Raw genomic sequence first — 23,921 nt, 5'->3', positions numbered from 1 at the left:
CATAATAAAATACTAAGGCAGGTTCCAGATGATCAACTAATTTATTAAGGGGAAAAAAAGCATCACTCACCTTACGCCTTGTTTAATCAAGAACTGTGATTAAGCACCATTTTGAGAAAGCTTTTGTTTAATATCATTGGCTGAGCTCAGACCTGATTACTGTCACACCTGTAGAACCTGAAAGACTTGAATAATGTGGAACTTGTCTGAAAACATGAAGTAGGCTAAAAGGTCTCAAAAAGCAACACAACATGCTAACATGATGTGTTTTTGAATTGAATTTGAACTTAACATTTCTTTATTAGAGTCAAAAAAAAAAAAAGGTTGTAATGTTGAATTGAGACTGAGTGAAAGCAATCACGTACAAATGGAGAGAAAAAAATTACTGCAGGAGCGCCTTAATGACTCATGCAGAAAGTTCATTAAAAAAAAACATCTAAAGCACAAAAGGCCGTCCGTCAGCTGAGGTCAGAGTTCATGTTTCAACAGTAAGAAAGAGACAGGGCAAAAAAAATGGGAGAATTCCAGGGTGAAAATCTGCTGGGCAAGAAGAATGTAAAGCCCTGTTTGAGAAAATATTCTGTGCACTAGTGACACGAAAGTGAAACTTTCAGGAAAGTATACGTCTTGTCACATCTGGAGAAAAACTAGATGTTCCTGATGTTTCAGGAGAAAAACAACATGATGGTGGTATTGTGATGTTATGGTGCTGCTGCTCTGCACCAGAACACAACTGGTTCAGAACCTGGACATGTTGCTGTAAGCTGAGGAAACTGTGAGTTCTGCTCTCTGGCAGAAAATCCAGGAGGAGACATCTGGCCGTCCGTTCATGACCTTAAGCTCAAACAAACTTGGGTAATGCAGCAGGACAATAATCCAAAGTTCACCAGTAAGTTTACATTGAAATAACTACAAAAAACCCTGAAACAAGGTTTTATGATGTCCATATAGAGTCTGTTTATGCTTGAAAACGTTTTCAATGCGAAGCAGTTTTCAGATTTACCTTAGCTTGTCTTTGTCTCATATAATATTTCTCCTGGGTCTGAAAAGAACAGAAAAAAAAAGAAATGTGCACAGGGGAAAATAGATAATGAGAGAAAGACTTAGTCAGAGACTTAGGTATGTAAAAGTGTATGTAAACTTCTGGTTTCAACTGCATTTACTTTTCTCTGAAGCTCCTAAAACATCCAGTTCCCTTCAGAAGTTGAATAGAGTGCGTTTGTGTATTAAATAGTATATTAGATACATAGTGTGTTCTTGATACTATGACTAAATAAAAATAAGCTTTTCCTGTAGATCAAAAATAAATAAGTAGAGTCATATGGAATCAAAAGGGAAATAAATATTGCATATTACTTTATGTCATTAAATCTCAATTCCCTAATCTTATTTATTTGTTTATTTTTTTTCAATATGTACAAAAATTCAGCACGATTAAAATTATTTTTACGTTTTCAAGGGAGCGGGTGGAATAAATTTAACAATATTCCCACTCCTTATCCACCTATATAATCTTACATGCACAATCCATACACCTACCAACATAGTATTTGTTTAATTTCATTTACAAAACTGGATGGACAAACATTATTTATTTAAATTGCACAAAAAAACTAGTATTAACAACAAAAACACCAACAATAATTGAATAGTAATGTTATATATTATATCCGCCAATAATCATATGTTTATATGACAATTATTTTTGGACATTGTCTAGTTCAATATTGAAATTAATCCACGGTATGACTCCATTTACTGATACACAATACTTTTTTCTAGTAGGTCTGAATTTGCACATTTTAAACTGTGAATTCCTCCTTAACTTACAAATTGGCTCCTTAAACTTAGACAATGTTTGTTTCTTTTTGCCTTTGTAAAGAATTAGCGCCGTCTGTAATTTCACTGTGTGAAATTTAATTTTAATCATTTAGATTTAATTTTACAAATAGTGTGTGTTAGTATTTCCTAAATAAACCCACTTTACGGATTATTCGTCCACACATTTAGACTCGAACCAGCAGGTGGCGCAATATTCAGCCGTTAAGGGGAAAAAAAAAAAAAAAAACAAGGAAGAGATGCGAACAAGGAAGTGATCCAGGACCTTCAGAGGCATGAGATTCCTCCAGTAAAGTGCTTTGCTGCGGTTTGTGCGCGTCTCTTCTGAAGCGTGGTTGAACCGTAATGGCTCGGAGCTTCCCGACGGTCGGTGCGGAGAGCCGGGAGGAGATTCACCGGACTTAACGGGACGGACGGGAGAGGAGCTGCTGTTTTGACAGCTGGGATTATCCTCCACTGTCCCTCTGTCTGCCTCAGAGAGACAATCCGAACTGAGCTGAGGTAACAACTTCAAGGAGAGGAATCCACTTCATGCTGAGGGGAACCTGACGGGCTGACGGTAAAGGAAAAGGTGAACTCACCTGTATGTTGGCTCAACCTGTCTCTGGTTCCACGTCGTCCTCCACGTCAGACTGACTGTCCGGTTTTTCCTCAGGTTCCCACCATGGCTTCAGCCCGGCTAAAGTACCTCTCCCTGGGCGTGCTGGTATTCCAGACCACCTCGCTGGTGCTCACGATGCGGTACTCCCGCACCCTCCAGGCCGAGGGCCCGCGGTACCTGGCGTCCTCGGCCGTGGTGGTGGCCGAGGTCATGAAGATCCTCGCCTGTGTGGTGCTGGTTTTCAAGGAGCACAGTGAGTGGGGTGTTCGGAGGGCTCCACCAGCATAGAAGTACTGGTCCTTCCAGGGCCGATCCCAGGATGTTTAGGGTCCTACATAGTCCTTGATTTGGGGACCATATCGACCTGGTGTTACTGGAACCTGTTCTGACATCAGTCAGCGACACTCAGCCTTTTTGGGGCCCGAGGCAGATTTTAATCCAGGTCCTCTCATACTAACTCATCATAATTTCTAAACTGCCTGTTTGTAAAAACACAAAACTTTTTCATCAGTATTAAGGAATTACTCACTTAAATCAAGCTCATATTTCCTGTAAGTTGGTTTTGTCTTGTTTCAAGTGTATATTTGCTCTAGAAATACTTTTGGTCTAATATTTTTTGTGTTTTTTGCACTGAATCCTTTTTGAACTGGTGACATTTTGGTAATGACAATGTTTGGAAAATATGTATATTTTTGTTTGTTGAAGACTTGAAAATGCAAAATATGAGAGAGTAACGGTAATTATGATGCAACTTTAACATTTTTATCATACTGCCTGGATGCTGTTAGAATTGCGAGACGTGCGGTCTTCGCGCCGACAACCAGACGGTTTCTAGATGTCACTAAAAATTAAGTTTTTGTTTTGCATAAAAAAGAAAATGTCAACCATTAAGCATTAATCATAACCTCCGACCAGAGCTGCTTCAGTCCCCGATTTGAAGTGAACTCAGTTTCCATCACAACACAGAAAACAGAATAAAATAATGCAGGTCTGCATGGTCGATGTTTGCGTATAGCAACATGTGTGACTTGGGGAGCTCATCTGATGAAGACGCTGTCGGCGATCGAGAGCTCCCTAGTCTGAGCTTAGCTCGTTCCCAGCTTTCTCGTCTGAATTAGGCTAAGACTTTTAATAAGCTTCGAAATCTTTTAACTTTTAGACCAAACATACACCAAGTTTAAACGTTTATCCACGAACAATTAAAAACAATTTGGAAAGGAAAGACTCAGGCTTCACCAAGCTGTGCTTTCGTTGTTGCTGGACTCATGCTAGGGCAAACAAACTCCACTTGCCTCTTTTGCTCTATCCCCGCATAAAGACATTTTAATGGCTCTCCCTGCTCTGCTGCAGGTTACAGCATGCGAGCTCTGAACAGTATCCTGCGTCAGGAAATCCTCCATAAACCTGTGGAGACGCTGAAGCTGGCCATCCCCTCGGGGATCTACACGCTGCAGAACAACCTGCTGTACGTCGCGCTGTCCAACCTGGACGCCGCCACATATCAGGTACGCCCAGAGGACCATGGGAGTGACTGACGAATCTGTGCTTTTAGATTAAAAACATTTCCCTCTTTCTTTTTTTTTTTTTTTTTTTTAACCTCAGGTGACGTACCAACTGAAGATCCTGACCACGGCCCTGTTCTCTGTCTCCATGCTTGGGCGCAGGCTGGGGGTCTATCAGTGGCTCTCCTTGCTGATCCTGATGGCCGGAGTGGCTCTTGTGCAGGTGAGGTACATTGTTTGGTTTTAGTTTGTTCGGATGAACCGGAACAATATTGCTTCAATTTCAGATGTCAGAGATAAAGTCCTTTAATTAAAGCTAGGCAGTGGCTTCGTTGTTGCTGTCTTTACTCGTTTTGGAGCGATGGCTCTGAAATTTCAGAGCTGGACGTGTTATTGTGCCACCGGTTGAAAAAAAATTAACTAAATCAATTGCAAAGAGTAAATGAAAAATGTCCATGATCTTCGTGTTTTGCTTTGCTTTGTCGTAATGATGCTAACTGGCAATACATCTAATGGCTATCTATTTCCTTTTAAAAGTATTCATAAGGAAATGCATTTGTGGTATGAGCAGCAGATATGAGTAAGTGATACTCGTATAACAACATAACAGGGTTTTGTTGTTATTGGAGCCAAACACCCTAAAGCTGTCGACACAACCAAGATGGCTGATTTGTGACAAATGCTTGGGTGCAGAACAAGGCGGTGTCCCACAGCAGTGTGCGACCAGAATAATGTGTCTCCCCTGCTTGTTAAATGAGAAATTTTGAATTGCCACAAATGTCTTGTTGCTTCAAATTTCAACCCAATCCAAAGATTAAAAAAAAAAAAAAAAAAAAAATCAAGAATCACTAGCAGAATCATGCATATCAGCCAACAAATATATTTCTTTTACAAATGTGGCTCCGTTTAAAGAAACAAAAAAAGACTTTTAAGCAGTGTAAGAACTGCCTGGACCCACTGTAGCAACAAAGTCACAATCAGCCGAACACGTTTGAAGACTGTGGTGCTTAAATCGACTGATATTCAATTAAAAATACAGGATGGATATTTCTGTGTCATTGTCTACTGATAATATTTCAGTTCTTAACATTCTTTATAAATCTCTAGACAACAATTTTGGCTGTAATCTGTCTCAGCTCTTCACTTCAAGGTTTTACTCTGCTTACGCCTGGCAGCAGATTCCAGATTCAGAGAAGGAAAAAAAAAAAAAAAAAAGAAAACACTAAACGGAGCAACCGTCTTGTTTTCAGTTTCTCTTCCGTTCGCGTTGTGGTTTTTTAATGCGACTGCCTGGATATTACGTCTAATCCTGCAGTTCAAGCAAATGATATTTGTATCTAAAACAAAGCTTTCGGCCTATTAAACAAATTCCTTTTTATTTTGTCTCTCTGCACCACCGCGGCTCGTCCTTTCCCTTTTTGTGTGTTGCCACCTTTTTTCCAGCTTACGACAGCACAAAGAGCCCAAGAACAATTTTCTCACAACTCAGCAAAACCGTGAAGATGCCAGCGTATGGATTTCAGACACCTAGTGTTATAAATCTACAGACCTGACTGCGAATATAAATGACTAGAGTTTGAGCCCTTTTTTTTTAAATATTGTGTTATAAATATGTGACATCATAGTCGATCCAAAAGCACAGAGTTATGACTCATTCAGGGTTGTTTAAGTCTTCTCTTCTCTCTTCGTGTTGGCAAGGTGTTACTAAAAGTCAACCAGTTAAATTTAACACGTGATTATTTGCATTGGTGTTGGGTTTTTTTTTGTTTGTTTTTTTTTCCGCTTACCGTCAGAAAACAAGGTTGTTCTCTGCCATCTGCAAACCTGTCAGCTCAACTTGTCAGCTTGCAAAAATTCAAATGAAAACAGAAGTTTGCCTGAGATGAACATAAGGCGTACTCGGGCTGACTCTGTTACTGAGCAGCGAGTGAATCCGTCTGCTTCTGGTATGCAAAGTAGGAAATTTTAATAAAAGTTTTAGATTACATGTGGATATTTTTTGTGTGTGTTGGAGTTCCTTATGGTGACCTTTTTTTTTCCCTACAACTTTCCATGGTGTAGTTTTCAATATTTCCAAACCATGCAATAAATTAATAGCAGCCCAGTTTGGCATCCTAACAAAGAATAAAACTCCTGCTCTTCATCCATCCATTTGAACGGATCGAACATTTCTTAAGCTAATGCTGAAGTGAACATCATCTCTGATGCAAGGCCACACGTTTGACCCACTTTGACACGAGTTCTCGGTGTTCCTATTATTAACTTACTAAACCGATGCTGAAAATCAAAGTGTGTTCTGTTTTTGCTCCCCACAGTGGCCCTCTGAGTCTGCGGCGGCCCCAGAGAAGGAGGCCCGCTCCGCAGGCTCCCAGTTCGTCGGGGTCACGGCGGTCCTGGTGGCGTGCTGCTCCAGCGGCTTTGCCGGCGTCTACTTTGAGAAGATCCTGAAGGAGAGCAAACAGAGCGTGTGGATCCGCAACATCCAGCTCGGTCAGTTGTCGACGGAGACGTCGGACTTGGGGGCGTTGCTGCGTGGCGTTGCGTGTGCCGGTGTTTCCAGAGCGAGAACAGAGGCAGCTGGGTTTTCTCTCCCCCCTGTGAATTTCTGTTAAGACAAATGTTCCTGTTTGGGTTTATTTTTTACCTTGGAACATGTGAGGCATGTACTCAGCCTCCTGTGACTCCTCCTGCGAGCTCAAAGCTTTTTTTCCACCTGCGTTAAACATTTGAGAGCCGACTTTTTCTGTTTTAAGGCTGTTGAAGCTAACCTGCTTATTAACCTGCTTAGCTAAGCTATGCTAATTCATAACTCTGCGGGCAAATTTTGTTTACGATCTTTACACTTAAGCGCTTTACGCAGCCATCAACAGTTCAGGTCCACAGCCTCTGGGATATGCAGTGATATAAAAATCTTTGCAGGTCTTTTTTAAATTTTTTTTTACATCATTCTTTTCTTTAAAAGTCACACCAAAACCTAAACCGCTAAAAAAAGTCTTGAGACATTCCTCGAACCTTAAGGTAATTTAAATTAGCTTCTTTAGTCATTAGGCTAACCCAATTCTTGAGTTTAAAACTCCTGTAACTTGCAGCACTGCTAAAACTGTGAAGGCCAAAAATGAAGCCTGAATAAAATATGACTTTAACTGTTTTTTTTTAGAGAAATTATTTTCTGTGTGTTATTTGGAAATTAAGTCTGCGCAAACACACTGTTGCCAGCTAGCTGAATTATTCTGACAAATATTCTCAAACTGGATTCTTTATCCTGAGTTAGTAACCTGCCAATTTGGGAAGCATGCAGCACTAGGGGGCGCTACAACGTACAGAGCTTTACTTTGAAAATTCCCCGTAGAAAGACTTGTTTTTCCTGATTTTCAGCATGGAATTTTTTTTTTGTCTCAACCTGATGCAGTTTGTATCAAACTCTGCTTTTTAGGAATTTGCAATTTTCTTTATACAATCTTAATTACATGCTGCACACACCTTCTTAACAGTTTCCCTTAAAAAATATTCTCCCAATCTGTACTTCTGTTTTCATACACTTCTATAATATTTGTTGAAGCTGGTGTGCTGAGGATTATTACAACCATTGATAACCATTGCAGACTGAATCTTGCACCAGACAAACCTGTTCAACTGAGAATATTTTAGGTCTTACTAAAGAGTTTCTGTATTTTCTTTTAAACCATTTAGATCATTTACATTAGATTATTGTGAGAGTCCTCCTCAGCGGATACTACAATTATTTTAAAATTTTACGTTTAGAAAAAAAAAAAAAATCCCACTACAAGTTGAACACTAGGGGCGCTAGCAGCTACAGTAAAGGGCCCAGAAACAACCTATGAGAGCAGATCTACCACATTGACACTTCCTGTGAAATGTGGATTGCTGTATTTATGCTGTTTTAGCAGCTGGTGCGTTTTGTGTTGTTCTGTTTGGGTTATCCCGTTTTATTTATGTGTGTGTATGTGCGTGTTTCTCCTTCCAGGAATGTTCGGCTTTGTGTTTGGCCTCTTTGGCATGCTAGCATACGACGGGGAGCGGGTGAGAGAGTCGGGGATGTTTCAGGGATACAACACGATCACCTGGACGGTCGTAGCCCTGCAGGTAACTCCTCCTCCACTACCACGGGATCCGATGTCATTTCCCCACCAGCAGCCATCCAGTTCTGCTGAAAGCGGCTCATCGGGCCCCTTCAGGTCGCGCCTTCGTCCATCTGCATCTGTGTGTTTGTTGTTTCTCCAGGCGCTGGGTGGTCTGGTCATAGCAGCGGTCATCAAGTATGCAGACAACATCCTAAAAGGTTTCGCCACGTCACTCTCCATCATCCTGTCCACTCTTATATCCTACTTCCTGCTGCAGGACTTTGACCCCTCAAGGTAGAAGAACCCGTATTTTATTTTTTTTTTCTTCGTACATATGGATGCTTTTTCTTATGGTTTCCGGAGCTCATTGTTTCGTTTCCACAGCGTGTTCTTCCTCGGGGCAGTTTTGGTCATCACCGCCACTTTCCTGTACGGCTACGAAGGCAAGCCGTCCGCCAACCCCAGCAGGGCTTAAGCTGACTCTACGGCGGCTTCAGGAGGTCCAGTTGAAGCCTCAAGATGGCGGAGAGGAGGAAGGACAGACGAGAGCGCTGAGGGGACAGAAAAAAGGAGGGATGAAGGGGGAGGGGGAGGAGGTCTTCATCACATATTGTGAGAAGAGGACAGTATTGCAAGCACAACACTGTGGTTGGTCTCACACCGAAAGTGCCTCACTTCTGAAGGAGAAGCGATTTTTTTCTTGGGGGGGACGGGGGAAGGAGAAAACACAAGAGTGTGTGTGTTTTTTTTCCTTTCCTCTCTTTACTGTGGCAGAGATGTCCTGGCTGCCACGTCTACAGGAAAAGGATGGACTGATAGAGTTCATGAAGGACCAGTTTGACAACCAGTAACCGTTTACTGCCACGCTGGTCACGCCCATGCAGTAAATGATTGCAGAGGAAGAGAGCGCCTCTACAGCCATAGTATTTATTGCTCTTTTTGTCCATTTTAAGCAAACATTACAACCTGATGTGAGATGCTAACAGATCGCTGAACTCAAACAGGTCAATAACTCTGGCATGAAAGGGTCCAGTGTAGCTCAGGTGTTACACGCCCTTCACACACACTTGAACTGTAGTGGCCTGCACACTTTATGGCACCCCTAATGAAGATGGGGAGGGGGGGGAGGCTCAACTTGAATTAGGCTGTTATTGCTGAAGTATAAATTCTCCCTGAGCATTTTTTTTTTTTTTTTTAGAAAATCTAACCTTTAATTTAAGCTCATTTATCCCACATTGCAACAGAAGCAGTTTTTTTTTCTTCCTGTTTCCCTGACATTTAAATATGACTCTTCAAATTGGGAAACGCTGAGGAACATGCCGTTTACTGAAGACGGATGTGGATTCTTCTTCATTCCCTACTGAAATGCTACAGGAAAATGGCATTTTCTGGTAATTTGGGAAATAGGTCACCTTATATATACCTGTTGTTGTTGGGGGTCAAAATACTCATTTTGTTTAAAAAAAATGGATTTGGTTTCAATTATTTCCATCCTCCTGGGACTGTGTGAGTTAAAGCTGATCTGAGGGACATCATTTCATATTTTTGGAGTAGTTAGTTTCCCATTCCCAGCGTGAAAAAAACCAACTGTAGTTTGTGGGAACCTCGTTAGATTGCCTCCCACACGGTAATGGTGGAAATCATACGTTCAAATCGAAACAGATATGGATCACCGGGCAGATCCAACTCACTCCACAGGCCTTAAACCTGTTTGGTGAGCTGAGAAGAAGAAAACTTAAGAGCTGACCCAAAACTGTGGATAACCTGGAGAGAGACTGTACAGGTACCAAAAGGGGGGGGGGAGGTATATGAGCAGCAGCAACAGTGAGTTTAGTAAGAAAAAAACCCCCAAATTTCTCAATATTCTAAATATTTCCTAGTGTATGAGAGTTCGCCTAAACGAAAGGTTAGATTTCTCTCGTCTTTGCCAGGGGTGCCAGTCAGTGTGAAAGGTTCTACAAACACATTTTCTTAAGACACTGACGCTTTCATTGACTATAACTTGTGTTTTCTAAATGACTGCTGTCTTTCTTCAGTCCGTAAAATGTCTTCTCGTCATCAAACTCAGAGACACTCTGTGACCGGATCGCTCCGCCGTCGTCTCAGCCAGCTGGAATCAAACTTTTTACTGTAATTTGGAGTAAAATGTTTGACTGAGGAATTGAACCGAGCAGCTGCTGTGACACCACTCAAAGAAAAAAAAAAACTGGTGATTTGGTTCATTTTGGAACTTGAAATAATTTTTAAATCAGTCTTTAGTTTAGCTGCAGTAATTTGGCTTAGGTTTACATTGTTCTTTTAGGCCAATGATGATGGTGAAGCTCTTTGTTTTATTTTATTTTATTGTTTTTATTTTTGCAGTATATTGTATTGACTCTGTGGCCAAATAATCAAACACAGAATCCTTTTAGGGAATTTATGATTCATTATGTTTTTGTTTTCTGAGCTACGTTGGTATAAAGCGGGTATAAATATTAAGTTTATCTTAATTATCTACATGTGAAGCTTTTCTGTAAGGACAGTGTGTAACTTATGAGTATGGGTTATTGTGTGGCTCCTGTTTGAACCTTTCTGCTGTGCAACACATTAACAGTTATATTCAGATTGGAATGTATTAAAACACAATATAAAGGTGACAATATGGAGAGTTTTTTTTTGTGCGGTTTGGTAAAATGGAAAGAAATTCAAGAACATAAGCCTGATATTCTGAGTTGACGTCACTAAATAATTAACCTATAATTCTCCTTATGAAGACTCCTTTATAGAGAAAATTATACTTTTGAAACCCTCGTACACACAGGCAGCAGATATGATCGGATATAAATATATTTCAATTTATTTTTCCTCATTAAAACATTACAGTCGTCACTATTTTTACACTAGAAAAGCCACGATTCGTTGAACAATAATGAACTCCTCGGTCACAAGTGCTGCAATGTTGGGGGTGGGGGGTTTTCCTGATTGTCGGCGTGACTTCAGAAGTTTGAATCCTCAGATTTTTCACCCGGCCGCTCCCGGGTCGAGGTTAAAGGTAGGCGTATCCGTTTTCCAAAACACCCGGCTGCCCGCCTCTCTGACGGTGAGGTGTGTGTCGGTCTGTGAAGCCTCGTTCAGTTGGCGCCACGATGAAGAAGCAGCATGGGAGCGATTTTTGCGGGAACGTCGTCCATTCCTCCTCTGGCTGGGCTCGGCGCTCCTCCGTGATCCGTCCGGGTCTTTTTTTGTGTCGATGAGGCGGAATGGACTGATTAAACAATTGGCAAACAAGTGACATTCTTTTTCTTTTCTTTTTCTTTTTTTTTTTGTAATAGCAGTTTAGAAAAAGACATGACGCCAGAAGAGGAACTGTGACTGTTTTTAATTCACTAGGACGTCTTTTTGAATTTATCTGTTTGGGTTTTGAGCAGCAATTCAGGACCACTTTTAAATGGATTGTCATGAGCGTAAAGTCAGCCTTACAATGCCTTTCAAAAGCATTCCTACACTGTCGTATTTTTCACGTTTTGTTACTTGTTTTTTATGATACACCAATGAAATCTGAGTGTATCTTTGGGTCTATAAATCTACAAAAACATGTGAAATGCACTTGTATTCAGCCTCCTTTACTCTGATTCCTTTAAATAAAATCCAGTGCGACCTTCAGAGGTCATAGGATTAATAAATTAGGTGAGGTTTCATATAAATACACTCCCAATAAAACATGTCAAGGTTTGGTGGCTTGTGTTTGGGTGGGGCATTTACCTTTCATGTGAACATTGATTATTGATTAGGGACAGATGTGGAGTAAGTCATGCAGCTGTCTTTTGTTTAATTGATTATTTTGATTGCACATGATTCATCAACATGGATTTCTTATCTCATTTTTTTCATCATTGTCGCATGACAAAATGTTTTAAGGAAAACATCAACAGATAGAAATATTTTGCAAGGCATCGTGAAATGGGTTGACTTGAGTCGAGAGCAAATTTCCTAGTAATTTTCTCATTTTTGGCTTCTTTGAAATATTCAGTGGTTACACTGAGATGGGGAGCGTGGTAAATATTAATATATTCGTATCACACTTGAGTACTTTTGCATTTTGACAGCAGCCATAAGTGCAAAGTCCCACAGCGTTTAAAAGCACTTATGAAGGAAATCTAGTGCTCTGCAATTTATTGGGTGAGGAGCAAATAAATGTGTATAATATTTCAAAAACATGGCGCTGTGAGCTATTTTAAATCCTACGTGGAAAAAAAAAAAGGTTTTTTAACTATTTTAAAGCATATTTAATCACAATTAGCCTGCCAGCAATTTTGTACTGGAGATTTTTACAGATCAGGAATAGGACTGAATATAAAAAGGAAACTGACTTTTGAAGAATCAGGAGGGAGAACCGGTTTAGAGCTTTGTGGGAAATCCTCAAAGACGAATTTGCTTGAAGTGAACATTTTCCTTTTTCAACCTCCACAGAAAGATTCAGAAAATCTTGGGACATTTCTACACAACAGAAGGGGAGGGGGGGTGAGAGGAATGGGTTACAAAACAAAATTAAAACTCTTCCAGCTGACAACACCGTATGAAAAACACTGGTCTGTAAAAGAAATCTTATGGTCGCCACAAAGACACTTCCAAACTGACAAAAGTCAGTAAAGAAACTACAGCCTCTCAAAACTTTGAAATGCAAGGGGAAAATTACAAAAACAAACAAAAAATCCCCTAAAAACAAAACATAAATAAGGCTGGAGGTAAAGTGTTTATGGACATGATTATGAAAAACTTTAAATTCTACTCAAATATTAAAACAAAAACTCAAGTTGGTTACTCTGTGTCCTTCAGGCTGAAGGGAAACGTGGTCATCCCTGACCACAGAATAAATCCACCACAGATATCAGGAGGTGAAACACACAAGATGTGCAGCTTACCAACCAGAAAAGGCACCAATAATACTGACTGATGCATTTATGCATGTACTGGTGCAACCCTTACTGATAATCCTGACCCCAGTTGGATCAGTTGGATCTTGCTATGCAAAAGCGGGAAGAGCAAATTTCCCCCAGAGAGGCAGGAGAAATGCAATTCCTCAATAGTTGGAATGCGCTCTCTGGTTTACCTTCGGAGACATAAAAACTACGATAACGAGTTTTTAAAGCAAGTAGTCGATTGTAGAGACAGATTTTTAAACCGCATTTTAAGATGGGATGCAAAGCTTAAGAGCGACAGGCAAGGTAGAGAGGAAAACTGAGGAGTTTAGAGTTCCTATACGCCATTCCCAACCCCCAAACTCTACTACACCCCATCCGTGTCATGATACCAGTCCTAACACAGCGCCCCCTGGGAGCCAAAAGCAGCATAAAGCCCCTGTAAGTAATACTGACGAAGGACCATGAATTTATGGAGGTGAAAAGGGAGGCAGAGGGTTTGATGATGAGGCATGTAGTTTTGATTCGACATGGTGGTATACTACTGATTTCCCTTAGTAACAAACAGTCAAACCATTTCGGGGTACGTTTGCGTCCTTTACATCTTCATTCTCTCCAAATCTAATACGAGGGGCCTGAAAATCCCACCAAAAATAAATAAAATAAAAAAATAAAAAATCCGGCTTCACTGTCGACATCGGCAGGCATCTCTGGCTTTGCGAAGGCAGAACTTGGAGCAACTGGGAAGCTTGGATGAAGTCACTGTTGGAAAAGGAGAATCTCTCTGTAGGCTTCATTCACGTGTCAGTGTGTCCTTGAGGATGTGTACGTGTCGAGTCTGTCTGTTTCCTGTGATCTGAAAGTTGAAAGTAAAACTAACCTGAATGAGGCCTCTGGAGTGTTTGAGGCAGTCTGGTGTGACAGCAGCAACCCCGAACGCAGCCGTCATAAAAAAAACACATCTGCACAGACAAAAACACCTGAATACCTACATTCACATCATCCATCTGACATGAAAACGATCAATTAATCCCCCCCACGATGGAGTTGTCTTAGATTTCACCTTCACCTCCAAAACTTTCCCTCAGGAGGATCTTTAAGGCTGTAAACCTTTTCGTGTATAACCGCCTGTGTCAAGGCTCCTCTTGAGCCTGAGGAGCTACATCGAAGATTAATGATACATCCCAGCACTGACGGTGTTTTCTCAGAGTTAAGCGGCGCTCCGCTCGGGTGTGCTGGGTCAGAGTGCACCTCCGTACGCTCCGCAGTTCAGCAGCACCAGAGGCTGAAACCTTCTGGATGGTTCAAAGGCAGCGGCGGGGAATTAAGGCAGAGTTTTAACACCGATTCAACAATTAAATACTTAACTCTGCTTCGGTCTTTCATCATCAGTTTCAGTCGTGTGTGGCTCTCTGTGACGTCGTAGAAAAAGAAACGGTTCTGAAGAGCCTCTCTTGGCTCTATTTAGGCGGTATGACAACAAGCGGAGGACCTCTCCTGGGCCTCCACATCAGAACCTGGGCGTCGTTGGCGTTCGGCTTCCCCATGGCGTTTGGAGGGACGGGCTCCATGCGGCTCAACACCCGCGGTTGTTCCTGGTACAGCCGGCCCACCAGCCTGGCTCTGGAGCCCAGAGGCTGGGCCGGATCCACAACTATGTCCACCCTCATCCGCCACTTGATGGTGTGCAGCAGGATCTTCTCCTTGGACGTGGTGTTCAGCGCCACCAGCCAGGTGGTGAAGCTCTGATCCCTCTTGATGTTGGTCAGCAACGGCGTGTTGGACTCGCTGACCGGCACGGCCCAGGTGACACTGGGGTAAAAGTTATCATTCATGCTGACTGTGAAGCGGGACGGCTTGGAGGTGGGGCCCACTATGGTGACGGTCTCCGTTGTGTTTCCGTACCAGGGGTAGCTGATGCCGTCGGAGTCGCTGATGGCCCTCACCAGACCTTCCCGCAATTGAGGCAGCTCCCAGCTCGACCTGCAGGGAGACAGAAAGGAAATCCCCCTTCTGGGTAACCTTTGGTTTCACAAGCCCAAGAGTACAAAAACAAGTAAAAAAAAAAAAAGTTTAACCTAAGTTCAAACTTCTGTTGAACTTTTGTAAAAGATGGAGTCTAAAGTAGAAAGTCCCATTCAATGTTAAAAATTTTTGACATGCAGGCGCAGCGGTGGCGACTCATACGGAGGTCTTAGCTCTCAACGTGGCCATCATGGGTTAGAGTCCCGACCTGTTGACCTTTCCCCCCCCATGTCTTCCTTCTCTCTGATAACCCACTTTTTGTCTGACAGCTGTTAAAAAAAGGCCACTAGAGCTGGAGAAAACCTCAAACTAAAAAAATAAATTAAACAATTACATAGATATTTGGAGGACTCTGCTTGATCTGCCTTTATTGTGAAACTGACAAATGAATGGTTTACCAGTCAACAAACTGAAAAAGTTAACTTCATATATCATCAGCCATACCATCCACATAGCACACAGGAACACAAAGAAAACTAGTTTTCTTCAAGCTTTATGTTTGAAGCTAGAAAAAAAAACAAAACAACATGTTTGAAGATGGGGAGTTAAAGATGGAGTGTTTTGCACCTACTGGTGGAGAGTTTTTGTTTTGTTTTGCAAACACAAAAGTCCGTGTTTGATAATACTGTTTGTCAGCTGAACTCACTGACTTCTGCCTCTCACTTTTTTATTTTGCAGACGGTTTTATTTGTCGGTCTTTGAGCACATCTGTGACTGTGTTGCTAATTTGATGTTTGAGTGTTTTCCTGCAGGAATTTTAAAACCTTTTGAGGGCTTTTTATCCAACTGGTTAAAGATTATTTTCTCAGACGTCTGACTGCAGAGCACTTCCAACACTTCAACACCTCAACCTGTTTCCCGCTCTTAATGCTTTATGATGAAATCATTTGGAAATTCAGATGAAGAATCTTGAAGACTTTTGTGTTATTATTGCAAACATGTTTTTTTTTAAGGGAAAAATTTGACACTGGTGTCAAAGTCACTTTTTCTGTAAACAGATAAAAATATAGAGGATGACTAAAAGACAGAGTTTTGCTTATCATTTTATGCAACTTTACTACCGTTTTTAATTGATTTGATGTAATGGCTTTGAACTTGCTCTGTAACTCAAACGCACTTTTTTGTCACTAAAACATGCAAATCATAAAACAATAGCACAGATGTTGCTTAAATGTTTCCTCTCTAATTCTTTTTGTATATCATCTAATCCTAAACTCAATAAAAAAAACTGTAGACTTCTCTTGAAGGTGAAACTCTTTTATTTTGATTGTTTTGCGCCTGTTTTCATCCTGTATATTTTCTATAACTTTATATTTATCGTTAATATTATCAGTCTTCTTTGAAATCAATAGCATTGGTGCAAAAGGGGGGCCACTTATGACCCCATTCATCCCCTTTCCAGACTGTGTGAAATGTATTTTCACTTTCAACAATTCTGTACATTTTGTTTGTCTCTTTTGATTTGACTAACACCGTTATTTCTGCTGTTGGAAGCTTTTTTTTTTAGTTAGTTAGTTTGTTTTACCTGGATCCCCAGGTAACAGAACAGCCTTAAAATCAACCCATCTTTTACAGCTGCATTTTAACCTGATACAATTTTTTTTTTTTTTTTTTTTGCCAGCGGTGCCAATGAAAACGGAAAGCACTGCAAAACCTTGACAATGCAAACCAAACCGCTGTCAGTGCACGATCATCTCTTTGTTCTTGCACAGTTCGCTGCCCTCTCTTCCTCCACTATTTGTCGAGCTTTTATGATTCCGAAGCCTCTTCCCTCTCCCCAGTTTATGCACTACACCCACCTTGGACCTGGACCCCGCAGGATTAAACACCCCCTCACATATGCCTTCGCCGATAACGCGTGTTCGTGCGTGTTGTGGGGGACGGCATGTCCCCGTGGGCACAGTTTGAGTGCCAGAGAGCGAGCAGCAAATGTTGTTTCATCTAATAGCAGCTTTTCTATTTACGTGCCAGAGTCACAGGAACAAAATCTGTCGGTGGGCGTCTGAATGAAGAAGGGCTGACAAGCACAGTGAACCTGCTGTGTGCACAAATGCTCCAACTCCCAGAGCCATGCACCAGCATCAGCATGCTGGCGCAGCATTGCCCGGAAAACTGCTCACTGTTTGCGCGATAAATCACTCAGCCGGGGCACGATGGAGACTCCGGTGACTTAGACGTTAACTTACATGCCGATGTCTCCGTAGGTGTTGTAAAACTCCATCTGAGTGCACGCCTGGATCCAACCCACTACCCAGGTCTCGTTGCGCGGAATGGGGGGCATGACAATCCGCGCGGCGGCTTTGAAGTAGGGCGTCTTGTATCGGAGCACAATGGGGGAGTTTTCCTCGATGACAGTCGGGCAGTGGTCTATGGTGGCGGACAGGTCGTGCACCACGATGTTCTCCCGCTTGATTCGCGACTTGTTGCAGGCTATGCTCTGAATGCAGCCCATGACTGCGCAGGAGAAGGAGAACCTCACAGGCCCGGGGAACCTCGCAGCTGGCTGGGACTCGACCAGTATCAACACTATGAGGCCGTACATCAGATGAGACTGGGAGGCAGAGGTGGGTGTCACCACGCTGAAGGTATACAGATCAGAAGAAGGATCACGGGGACTTTCTGACCCCTCTGGAGACTCCACACCAGTCGAGCGCTTCTCTGACTCTCAAAGGGAAACTTTCAGTTTCTTCGCACCCTTTCCTTGAGGATCTGACCCATCCTTCTGCAACCCCTACCCACAACCTTTGATCCTGCTCCTCCTGCCCGGAGTTGTCATGTCATAAGAGGCTTTGGGGGACCGGCGGACACCAGGGCGCCGGCTGGGAGACCCGGTGTTCGGGCGGCGGCAGCTGTGATAGCGGATGCGGCGTTGTGCATGAGAAGATGAAGCAGCTGGACTGAACCCGCGGGATGGTGTTAGTAGAGTCCGTCATGCCTTTGGACTCGAAGCGAAGCAGACCCGACGAAATAAAGGAAATCTGAGAAGCATCCGAACATCCGCGACGCAAAATCTTCTCTGAAGACAAGACGAATCCGCCGATCAAACTGAGAAATGTCCTGGCTGGGAGTACTTCCTATGGATGGATGGAACAGTGTCATGCAGAGTAAAAAAAGAAGAAGAAACCCGGTGTCATAGTAACCGTGTTGAGCAGCTTCCGCGGCATCCTCATCCGACGAAACTGCGGAGTGTCGCTGTTCACCCTGTGTGGTGCTGAACCCGCTCATGGACCAATGAACTGCAAGGGGAGACTCGGGGCGTAGGAGTCTACACTGTAGTAGATCTATGACCTGGTTCCTCCATATTGGAATAACGCTTTCTAATCCCGCAATAATAAAAAATACAAGCCCCCAGTGGATGGGATGAAGACTACACCAGTCTATAGGCGGTGCCCTGTGGGCTCCAGCTTTCAAAGACACCTCTGGTTCACAGAGTGCCAGTCTACTGTATTGCTGCAAAACAGAATTTTATACAACCCAAACTGGTAGACCACTGCTAGACAACTGCAAGGTACCACTAGAGTTTCAAATAAAAAGGCACATATAAAAAGAAATTAGAAAATTAAATCTTAAAACCATGTTCAATGTTCAACAGTAGCTAGTTTACATATGAGCTCAATTTTAGTGAATTAACAACCACTGTTATCATCCCCACCATATAAATTAGGTTGTTTTAACATTTTCTTAAAAGAAACTTTCCAAGCTAGATTGTACACTACATTAGACTTTATTTGACTTCAGGGGTTCAAATCCAGACGGTGTATGTCCTACAACTTTTAGATAGTCTCTGGTCCATCACACCTGAATTAAATTGCTCAATCACCTCATCAGTATGCAGCCAAGTTCTTCAGAGTCCTGCTATTGACCTCATTATTTGATTCAGGTGAAGCAGAGACACGTCTAAAAGTTGCAGGATTTTACTCTTGATCTATATTTTGCGGCTTTCCTAATTTTATTGAGAAAGAACGAAGGCAATCAATCAATCAATCAATCAATCAATCAATCAATCAATCAATCAATCAATCAATCAATCAATCAATCAATAAATAAATAAATAAATAAATAAATAAATAAATCAAACAAAATATAAAAATCTCCGTGCTTTTACTTTGAAGGTCGATTGTTTACACCGAACTGAATCGTCATATCCGGTTTTCTCAGCATACACGCTGCTGAATCGCAACACTAAAGAAAATCAGAAACGACCTGCGTTTGTCACATGTAAACATGCTGCTGTCATAAAACAGCTGGAGCTGGTTGGCGACATTTCGTGTTGGTTACGACAACATGGTGAGAAAGCCCGTTTCATTTGACCATATAGTTAAACATCTCAAAGCTAATGCTAAGCTAACCAGGCTAATAATGAAGTAATGTGGTTTGAAAAGCAAATATTTAAAACAACGTCAAATGTCCGGTTTGATTTAGTTTTTGTTACTTTATATATATAGTTGGTGTCCATATTGGGTGATTGAAAGCTGTTTATCCTCACTACAATTCATGGCATTTTGTATCTTATGAAACCTTTCTTTATTCATCAGGTTCCATCAGACTGTAAGGCCCTGATAAAGAGGTTTTATCAGCTTCAGTCTGAGCGGATAGAGACGTATCAACTATTTGAAGAGTGAGTTTGTACCTCCTTTTAATGCCTCAAGGCTTCACACTATCGTACACATACAATATTTTTTTAGGAAGGTGACACATAAACTTTAGTTAAATTAAAGACGCAACATTTTCTTGTAGTTTTCAAGTAAACATGCTTTTTGTGCAAAATATTCTATCCCTTGTTCCATTAGGGCCTTGTTATTGAGAAACAGAAGTATAATTAGTTGCTGCTATTAGTTCGGTCATTCATTAAGGTATTGGCACACTTTCCTTGACGTGAGTGATAGATTATGTTCTTTTAACGACCAACAAGGACAAAAAAGCCATATTTGGCCTTCTTTTAAGGAAGGGTGAAGTGAGGTAGTCTGCTTTCAGCCAGCTGACTGGCAGTGCTCCCAAACACGTGGAGGATCAGCAGCAGTGTGTTTTGTTAACGCTCCGTTTAGCTCTGATGCTTCATTTGGAATCTCATTAAACGCACCTTCCTCTTGGAAATTGAAGTTAATGCAGCAGCTAAAGCGTCAGAAACAGACATAACATTTAATGTAAACACTAAAGAAAAAAATACATTATTAAAATTGTTTAATTAAAAAAAGGTTATGTTAAAACTATTAAAAATAGTGTGCAGGGACACTTGAATTAAATCATTAATATATATTAAAAAAAATTAAGTACCAATTCTATTAATTGGGCCACGCCAACAGACTGATTTCCTGCCCACACACTTTGAGCAGCTTGTATAAACAGAAAGGAGGCAAAAATGACTCCAAAACAAAAACACTTTGTTGTTTTTAATAGATGATGTAATGGTTTACTAATTGGAATATTTGAAAATGTGGTTTTATTTCAGTGAGATTACATGTCTATGTAATCTCTGTGGCATTAGATTGTGACTCTCCAATATGATGCTGTGTTGAATTTTGCGAGACGCAATCGTTTGCTGCTAGATTGCAAACCAATCCCCCGTTTAGGATATGGAGGGACAACTGAAGTACTGCTATAAATGTGATGTAATAAATTAAAGAGTTTCAGCATTTTACGCACACTCTGATGTGTGATTTCTCCTTCTGCAGGTATCTGAACACAGTCCAAGACTGTGAGGAGGCTAATTTGGGTTTAGAAATCAGATTATGGGCAGTCAGCTTGGGGCTGAAATGATATGGTTTTAGAAAGGAGATTTTTAAAATAATTTTTAATGTGGTACTAAACTGTTACTTTGTTTATTAATCCTTGTTGTCCTAATTCTCAAGTCATACAACAGTAAAATCCCACGTGGAAGTCCAGAGATTGACTGGAGATTTGGGGAAAATTAAGTCAATTATTCTTTTTTCCTGACATTTTATTTTATTTTAAATCAAATCTGCATTTCTGTTTACTGTAATCACAGCAAAAAAAAAAAAAAAAAAAAAAAAACAAAAATTTTTCTGAGACTATTACATTCTATAACCAATGAAGTTTGTGAAAATTGTGAATAATATTTTATTTATTTTTTTTGTGGCTTGCCGTAACTGCTCAGAGGACACGAAGCCTACTTGAGGACTGGGCCGCATTACGACTTTGAGCACTATAAGCAGTTGGTCAACGAGATAACGCAGGCCTTCAGTGGCATTTCTAAGGAAGTTCTGGAGATCAAGGCGAAGCTTCATCGAGATTTTGACCGAGCTGACCTCTCGGAGCACATCGAAAAGCTGCAGAGCAAAGAGAAGCAGAAACTCGAACTGGTGGGTAAACATCACTGTTGAACACAAAGAGCAAAACATTCAGCCGTCCATTGTCTATACTCATGTCTGTGCCGGGTCAAACACTCTGAACAAGTCACTAGTTTCATCACTGGACATAAAGTATTCACTTTTTTGTATTGGTTTTTATTTATCTCCTCCTTGTACGTCAGAAGTTAACATGCATATCCTCCGTATTTCCTTCACGATTTGGTAGAATTGTCTCGTAAGCTGCAAAACTTTCGGTCAATGTTTTGGGATCTCTGCTCACAAATTTCTCACAATATTTAGCTGCAGATTTGTCCTATTCCTCCCAAAGTTACTGCTGTAAGTGAATTGGCTTGTAACACAGCTGGTTTGTTCAGTCTAAGGGGGAAAAAGTTCTCTTTGATAGAACGTCATTGTTTAACCACTGGGAGGCAGACTTCTCAAACATCAAATTATGTTTTTCTGTATGAAACATATCTCACTGCTTCGCTTTCTATCAGACATTTTTCTAAGGTATTACGTTCTCAGCACCGATGTCAGAAAGTTATTTCAGAAGCTTTGAGAATAAGCAGGAAAACAATTTTTGGTATTTGTTTCCACACCGTTTCTCAAACGATTCTTTCCTCTTTCAAACCCGCCTTGCGTTCCGTCTCGGATTTGACTTCCCAAACATTCTCATTTTCTCGAGCTGAAGGGATGATGAGAGTTTTCTTTTTCCTCGCATGTACGTTTTATTCTTGTGAAATTCGTGTTATCCCTGACTTTTTACCTGCTCTTGCCTACGAACAGACGGCCAAGTTGCAGCTGGCCAAGCAGCAGGCCCAGGATCAGCCGGAGGACGAGGGATGTCAGGGAAGAATTCAGGAGCTCAAGCACGAGTACGAGACGCTTTATTAATGCGTTGCTGACGTCTTTATTCGCTTGTCTACTGATGTGCGAAATAAACGCACTTGGTGTAACTGATGTGGTGGTTATAAAGAATGTCTTTTTGTTGGACAGGATCATAAAGAACAAAGAGGCTCTGAGTGAAATCATGCAGGACTTTAAATACGACTCAGAAGAGTGCGATTGACAGCCGACTCCCGGGACGTCTGCACCAGCAGCCCTCTCTCATGACGAAACCGTGGGGCCGACAGGCCGACTTCGCCCTGATGCAACTTCCCTCTCAGCTCTTATTGATTGGCCTCAGGCTCCGCCCTGCTCACTGCTGCAGTCCGATCCCACCCAGGGTGGCTCTCCCAGTCCGCCTCCGTGTGTTTTTTGTGTGGAATCGTGTGTTTGTATTTGCTGCATTGCTCAACACATGGAATATTCATGATGTGATGAAATGTTTGTCAAAAACGCCAAGATGAAATCATTATTGGAGCTCGTCCAACTACTTCTTGCTTATGTCATTACTTTTATTTTATGTTTTTTTTTTTAATTAATAAAGATGCTTGGAGTTAAGTTGAAACTTTTTACTGGATGAACTACATAAGTAATAAAACTGAATACAAAAATATAATCTCTTACAAAGGTTTGAAACAATTATTCTGGTTCCGACAATAAGACTTGTCGTGTTTTAAATTACCGATGCTTTACTTGAATATCTGAATATATGTTCTGAAATATTGAAGTGAACAGAGATCATTATTGCCCCTGTAGATATCAGTCAGTTCCCCTTAATATCAAACAAAATAAAATAAACAAATTTACCTGAAGTTTATCTGCCTCCGGAGGATTTACAGATCTGAACTGAGGAAACACAAACGGCTGCAAGGGAACCAAAAAAGGTTTGATGGGGCACACCTCTCCAAAAGTTAAGATCAACGATAATCCAAATAATAATAAAAAAAAAATTATGGCTTATTTTTATTTTCACACAGTGAAGACTTATTAGGGAAAAAAAAACAACAACAAAAAAAACCTGACCCTGTTGGAGAAAGTCATTTGTCTCTATTGGCAAATAATTTGTGACTCATTTAGTTAGCTAGGTTGTTTTGAAGTTTCCTCCATATTTGAAAACTGCATTATGCTATCTTTTGTCAGATGTTAAAATCTGTTTCATGATGTGACAAAAAAAATAGAAGAAATCCATAAGGAGGCAAATAGTTTTTCACAGCACCGTATCAGATATAATCATTGGTAATGATGTTGTATATTTTCTTCTTCTGTGTGGCATGTAGCCAGACAGAGCAAACAAACAGCTACTTAGTAAAACACATGGATTCATTCAACAACTTAACATTTGGCCTAGAAAAAAAACAAACAAAAAAAACTTACAGTTTGACTTTCCTGATTTACATTTCAAACATTACCTTAAAAAAATAAACATCTTTGATAATATGTGTTCTTGTGGATGCCCCCCACCGGCTCTGCTGTTTCACAAATCTTTTTAAAAGTCAGGGTCAAATCTTCAAATCCTGGACTTCTCACCCGACTTGAACCACGACGACCAGTTCGACTCCAGAGCAGCACTGAGTACCCGGGCTACGAATTATTGTTTTGTGGAACCTGCAAAGAAAAAAAGTAGGTGATTCATCCTGGAAAGAATATTAGAAAAAAAACATGTTAAAAAATACATTTTATATCTATATCTATCTATCTATCTATCTATCTATCTATCTATCTATCTATCTATCTATCTATCTATCTATCTATCTATCTATCTATCTATCTATCTATCTATC

At 41.0% G+C, this 23,921-nt stretch overlaps 4 protein-coding genes across 4 annotated transcripts in view; 2 read left to right on the top strand and 2 right to left on the bottom strand.

The window, feature by feature from the left end:
- Positions 1-2,060: 2,060 nt before the first annotated feature.
- Positions 2,061-9,397, top strand: LOC106950725 (UDP-N-acetylglucosamine transporter-like). Its single transcript, XM_015037750.1, has 8 exons — positions 2,061-2,410; positions 2,495-2,693; positions 3,791-3,945; positions 4,043-4,165; positions 6,258-6,432; positions 7,928-8,046; positions 8,185-8,318; positions 8,409-9,397. The coding sequence occupies exons 2-8, from the start codon at positions 2,504-2,506 to the stop codon at positions 8,497-8,499; spliced, it is 987 nt and encodes a 328-aa protein (XP_014893236.1). The 5' UTR covers positions 2,061-2,410; positions 2,495-2,503; the 3' UTR covers positions 8,500-9,397.
- A 979-nt stretch (positions 9,398-10,376) lies between these two features.
- Positions 10,377-18,935, bottom strand: LOC106950726 (protein FAM78B-like). Its single transcript, XM_015037751.1, has 2 exons — positions 17,134-18,935; positions 10,377-14,905 (listed from the first exon to the last, which is right to left on the bottom strand). Exons 1-2 carry the CDS (start codon positions 17,487-17,489, stop codon positions 14,383-14,385), a joined length of 879 nt encoding a protein of 292 aa, XP_014893237.1. The 5' UTR covers positions 17,490-18,935; the 3' UTR covers positions 10,377-14,382.
- A 110-nt stretch (positions 18,936-19,045) lies between these two features.
- Positions 19,046-22,698, top strand: rex1bd (required for excision 1-B domain containing). Its single transcript, XM_015037748.1, has 5 exons — positions 19,046-19,234; positions 19,483-19,565; positions 21,063-21,267; positions 22,042-22,130; positions 22,252-22,698. Exons 1-5 carry the CDS (start codon positions 19,232-19,234, stop codon positions 22,322-22,324), a joined length of 453 nt encoding a protein of 150 aa, XP_014893234.1. The 5' UTR covers positions 19,046-19,231; the 3' UTR covers positions 22,325-22,698.
- The window catches only part of crlf1b (cytokine receptor-like factor 1b), a 26,513-nt gene continuing 25,254 nt past the window's right edge, over positions 22,663-23,921 (bottom strand). The window contains exon 9 of the mRNA XM_015037747.1: positions 22,663-23,745. Within this exon, the coding sequence (XP_014893233.1) occupies positions 23,722-23,745 (24 nt within the window). The 3' untranslated portion in view covers positions 22,663-23,721. The remainder of the gene's footprint in view (positions 23,746-23,921) is intronic.

The sequence above is a fragment of the Poecilia latipinna genome, unplaced genomic scaffold, assembly GCF_001443285.1.
Source record: "Poecilia latipinna isolate Pla-1442-1.1 unplaced genomic scaffold, P_latipinna-1.0 Scaffold418, whole genome shotgun sequence".
In the NCBI taxonomy this organism is placed as follows: Eukaryota; Metazoa; Chordata; class Actinopteri; order Cyprinodontiformes; family Poeciliidae; genus Poecilia; species Poecilia latipinna.
This window is presented reverse-complemented; position numbering and strand designations above follow the sequence as displayed.